At 35.1% G+C, this 5,282-nt stretch overlaps 1 protein-coding gene across 1 annotated transcript; it reads right to left on the bottom strand.

The window, feature by feature from the left end:
- Positions 1 to 281: 281 nt before the first annotated feature.
- Positions 282 to 4,996, bottom strand: LOC126812454 (nucleolar protein dao-5). The gene is made up of 5 exons (XM_050538851.1): positions 4,869 to 4,996; positions 2,994 to 4,039; positions 1,985 to 2,122; positions 1,390 to 1,497; positions 282 to 319 (listed from the first exon to the last, which is right to left on the bottom strand). The coding sequence occupies exons 2-5, from the start codon at positions 4,036 to 4,038 to the stop codon at positions 282 to 284; spliced, it is 1,329 nt and encodes a 442-aa protein (XP_050394808.1). The 5' UTR covers position 4,039; positions 4,869 to 4,996.
- Between the last annotated feature and the right edge of the window lie 286 nt (positions 4,997 to 5,282).

The raw sequence follows: 5,282 nt of genomic DNA, 5'->3' as shown, positions 1-5,282 counted from the left end.
AGCAGTCATCTGCTCGCCATCAATTTATTCGTGGCCAGCCCTGAACCCCCCAATTATATTGTCAAGCTTGCTAGATATAAACCTGAACTCTAGTACTGGTACATGTACTAACCTTGGTCTTCCAATCTTATAATGACTTCTTCTTAATCTAATTTCCATTATATCTTTACTGAGTTTTTTAATATCACTTTCTGTCACATCAGCTGGTAGGTTTCTTATATACAATAATTTACGGTCTTTTAATTCTGTAATAGAGCAAATATAAAACAATCATAATAAATCTACAGTCTTATATACAATAATTTACGGTCTTTTAATTCTGTAATAGAGCAAATACAAAATATTTATACAAAATCTACAGTCTTTAAAATATACAGACCATAGAGAGTTTTACATCCACTCAACACAAACTAGGTTATTTTGGGACTAACATATGGTTCAATTTTATTTCAATGATATGCTTGCGTGTAAGGGTCTTTAGCAGTGGGAGGGAACCGGAGGACCTGGAGAAAACCCACGTGGTTGGACAGGCGACCCTTGTCCTTGTCATGTACAAGCAGGGAATCAAAACCACGCCACTTGACTTACTGACAGACCTTGTGATCCACGTTTAACCATTCAGCCACTGGCACTCCCGTCTAAAAGAACACAAAGATTTAATAAAGCGGGAGCGAGATATTTATGTAGTGTGGAGCTGGTCAAATAAAAGATTAAAATGCAGAAGACTTGTTTCAGATTTAAAATTAAAATCACTCTGATCATTCAAGAGGTGTATCAGATCATCATTAACAAGAGTTGTCCCCCTTCTTCTAGTTTTATATTCATTTCAAATAAATAACTATTGAATTATATACATCATTTACCATTAACAAGAGTTGTCCCTTCTTCAATTTTTTTATATTCATTTCAAATAAAGATCTATTGAATGATGTATTTTATTTACCATGAAAACTATTGAACGATGTATATTATTTACTATGAAAACTATTGAATGATGTATTTTATTTACCATGAAAACTATTGAACGATGTATATTATTTACTATGAAAACTATTGAACGATGTATATTATTTACTATGAAAACTATTGAACGATGTATATTATTTACTATGAAAACTATGGTTTTTTTTACCTTTTAAATAAAAACTTCTTATTTTTTTGTTTATAAGTGAAGACTATCTGAGGCTTATTAAAACGAAAACCACATGACAATTTTGTTCATTTAAAATGAAAACTATCTGTTCATTTTTCTTTTAAAGGAAAACAAGGCGTGGGCTTTTGATTCACATTTTGATTTTTAGCATTATGCACTGTTCCATTCATATATTGTGATGTTTGTTACGTCTCTGTTTTGTTGTGCTGTTCTCAATATAAAATTCAAACCAATACCTTGTTCGGGATCTCTAGGTACTTGAGGTTTCGTCTTCTTCGGTTGTTTGGCCTTTTTCACTTTAGCTTCAGATTCAGCTTTTCGTTTCTGACCAGGTTTTAACAGTTCTAAATGAAAAAAAATTAGAGAATTATTTGCTGAGAGAGAATCGTTCACTCAACACAAACTAGGTCATTTTGGGACTAACCCATGGAGCAATTTTAATAATCTGTGTTAGTCATATTATTTGCTGAGAGAGAATCGTTCACTCGAAACAAACTAGGTCATTTTGGGACTAACCCATGGAGCAATTTTAATAATCTTGTTAGTCATTTTTTGCAGTTGGGAGGAAATCAGAGAAAAGGTATGAGGTTAGACAGGCGACTTTACTCCTTGTCATGTACAACCAGGGAATCGAAAACACACCAGTTGACAGACCTTATGATACAAAGCGCCTAACCATTCGGCTATTCCCCCCCCCCCCCCACAAGATTTGCCAGATTTGAATAAAGTAAAGTGTTCCATAAAGTTGCTGAATTATAAGAATATAAGAAAATGATCATGTCCAATTAGTTTTAGCACAAGCTATGAATAACCAGTCTTATATCACTTTACCTTTTTCCTCTTTTTTTGTATCTACTTTTACTTTATCTTTTATACTTGTTAATTTTTGTTGTGATGAATCTTTCTGTATTTTACTTGCTACAGCATTAACAGCTGAAGCTTTTCTTTTCTGGCCTGGTTTCAATAATTCTGAAATTACATTTTAATATTTGTGTTAATTGGGCCTTAACCCTTAACCGGTCATTGTCGACTATAGTCACCACAACGTTATACAGCTAAGTGGTCACGGTCGACTAAAGTAGACCACAACAAGAACCTTTTTTATAAGCCGCATTTGAGTATTTAGTTTCGTATTTAATTGATATTGCCACACATGCGTGTCAGACACGAACTTGTCTTGTCAAGGGCATTGAGAAAAACATGTCTTTGTTCAACATTTTTTGACGAAAAACATAATTTAACGATGTCGGGAACGTTAAAGGTGCTCGAAATGGTTGAAATACCTATGAATTATTCTGACTCGGATTATATCGATGACACCGATTCTGAAGACGATATTTCTGATGAAAAGAATTTAGAATGATTTGCAAATTATAGATCAACTTATCCTCTTCAACTTTTTTATTGGTGTCAATAGTCTATCACTTATAATTATTTGGCAGTAGTTGATTGAAACAGGCATACAAAATATTTCACGTCAGCCTTTATTTAGCCTTACCACTTGACATCATGACGTCAAAATGACGTCGACTGGTTAAGGGTTAACTAGTCCACATCAATTTATGTAAAATGTACTCATTCCAGGTAGCAGCCTGATAAATTTTACTGTGGAGTTAATTTCTGCTGAATCCATGCCTGGATATAAGGCACCTGTCACAGACAATGTCTGGCACAGATTCAGGCTTTGTCAGGCACTAATCCTCTGGTGTCATCCCCTCTGCTGGTGCTATTTGGATTAAAATGAACTAAATATTTTTGAAAACTCTAATCAATCCATGTTCCTTACAAATAAGATTTATGTAAACTAAATATTTTAGAGACTTAAAAATACTGTACATACCTGGTTGGCTGTCATCATCATCATCATCATCATCATCGTCATCTTCGTCGTCGTCATCGTCATCATCATCATCTTCCTGCTCAGCCATTTGTCGATATTTTGCTAATATGGAATTCTTTATTTCATCATTTACTCCATCACCCTCATTGTCATCATCATCATCATCATCATCATCATCGTCATCCATTTCAATGTCTTCATCTTCGGAATCATCATCACCCATTTCATCTATTTCAAAGTCATCATCCTCAGAATCATCATCATCATCATCATCATCACTTTCAGGAAGAGTTTTTTTTGCACTTCCCTTTGGTGTACGGCCATTTTTTCTGTTTGCAGGTGTGACGCTGACTGGAGTTTTTGCTGCTGGTTTTGGAGTAGATTTTCCAAGGTTCTTATTGGGTGTCTTTCTACCTCCATTCATTTGACCGTTTGGAGTCTTTGCAGGTGTTTGAACTTTCGGAGTCTTCTTTGATTGATTATTTGGGGTTTTTGCAGGAGCCTGTGGCTTGGGTGTATTTTTGTTGCTCTTATTCGCATTGGGCGTTTTAGCGGGCGTCTGTGGCTTTGGAGTCTTTTTGTTATTCTCATTCAGCGTTTTCGCAGGAGTCTGTTGCTTGGGTGTTTTTGCGGGAGTCTGTTGCTTGGGAGTTTTTGCAGGAGTCTGTTGCTTAGGTGTTTTTGCGGGAGTCTGTTGCTTGGGTGTTTTCTTGTTATTCACGTTTGGTGTCTGTGGTTTTGGTGTATTTTTGTTGTTATTATTAGCGTTGGGCGTTTTAGCTGGCGTCTTTTTGTTATTTGTATTCGGTGTTTTAGCAGGTGTCTGCTTGCCTTTTGGGGTCTTGTTTATGACCGCAATCACTGTTTCTTCCTTTTTAGGGGTTTGGGTAACATTTGCTTTCTTTGCATTGGGAGTATTTTTGGGCTGAGGTGTTTTCGGATTTTTAGGAGTTTTCTGGACAGGTGTTTCTGTTATAACTTTTGGTGTACTTTTCTTCTGAATCGGCGTTTTGGGCTTCGGGGTGCCTTTCTTCGCGGAATTCATTCTAAAGAAAAAAAAAGAAAAAATCAAAGAAAGAAGTTAATAAGAGATGATTTTAAACTGGAAATAAAATGGAGGTTTAACATCCCCTACTTTTCTGCTTTGACTGATACAATGAAAATCACCATAAGCCATATAGTGTGCTATGATGGAAATTTTGCCTGGACAGCATTATGGGTTCTTTTACTTGCATGCCAATGTGTAGGATCCGGTTTTCAACAGAATGACTGACTATACATTGTCCCTTGCTAGTCCCTCTATATAAACCACTGACAAAGTGGAACCACGCTGGAAGATCGATCCAGATGAACTAACTCGATTGACACTGGGATCGAACACAGGACCTCCAGGTAAGTTAGCCACTATGGTTCCCTTAATGATGCTAATTTGAAGATTAAAAATGCAATTTTGCTTGTATAATTTTAAAGAAGCATGGGACAGGTTCAATTGGTCAATTAATGATTTATTATTGAAGATCTCATTCCCATCCCATATTTACATGTAATTACTATTAAATACACTAATTCTGGCTGATCTCCATTTCAAAAGACAGAAACTGAGAAAGATTAAGATTGCTCGCTAATTATTAAAGATCTTTCCTTTCTTTCAGGAAAGTATTTAATTACTCAATTTTAATTTACTTTTATAGAACATTTTCTGAAATCTACCCTCTCCTCATAAAGTTAAAGATCTTTACTCAGTCTTTATTCGCTTTCACACTTTCAAGCAAATATTACTGTTATCTTATCATAGAACATTTTCTGAAATCTGTCCTCTCATAAAATTAATGAATGCGTACTGAATTTAGACAGCCAGGTGGGACATATACTTACTTTTATTCGGAAATAAATAAATGCTTCTTATATCGGAAAAGAGTTCTCGCAATATTTACAAAATTTCTTCCCAACACGTGTTTTAGCGTTTGCTAGTTCTTTAGTTTCGTATTTTAAAGTTCTACTTTATTTTTTACATTTTTTGTGTCTATTATTATGCTTCTACGTCACTATATATGGACAATGTGTAAACTTTATTCTAATATAACAAGCGTTTATAATCCAACGGCTATTTTTGTCGAAAACTACAATAAAGAATCCGAAATCCAAGAAAAACTAGCTTTGAATAATTCATTAGTCTTGATTAACTAGCGTCTATGCATGGTCTATGGGTCTATGGGTCAATGGGTATATTGGACTAGATCTTTTTCACAAGGCTACCTCCAGATTTCGTCAAGCGGTCGTAGAGATGTA

Source organism: Patella vulgata, chromosome 2 (assembly GCF_932274485.2).
Source record: "Patella vulgata chromosome 2, xgPatVulg1.2, whole genome shotgun sequence".
In the NCBI taxonomy this organism is placed as follows: Eukaryota; Metazoa; Mollusca; class Gastropoda; family Patellidae; genus Patella; species Patella vulgata.
This window is presented reverse-complemented; position numbering and strand designations above follow the sequence as displayed.

What these genes read in the sequence shown, in the direction of transcription:
- LOC126812454 (XM_050538851.1), bottom strand. Translation starts at nt 4,038, where the DNA reads ATGAATTCCGCGAAGAAAGGCACCCCGAAGCCCAAAACGCCGATTCAG. An exon ending in TACAAAAAAAGAGGAAAAAG is followed by an intron (nt 1,498 to 1,984) that starts GTAAAGTGATAT and finishes TTTTTCATTTAG; the next exon opens with AACTGTTAAAACCTGGTCAG. An exon ending in ACCTAGAGATCCCGAACAAG is followed by an intron (nt 320 to 1,389) that starts GTATTGGTTTGA and finishes GCTCTATTACAG; the next exon opens with AATTAAAAGACCGTAAATTA.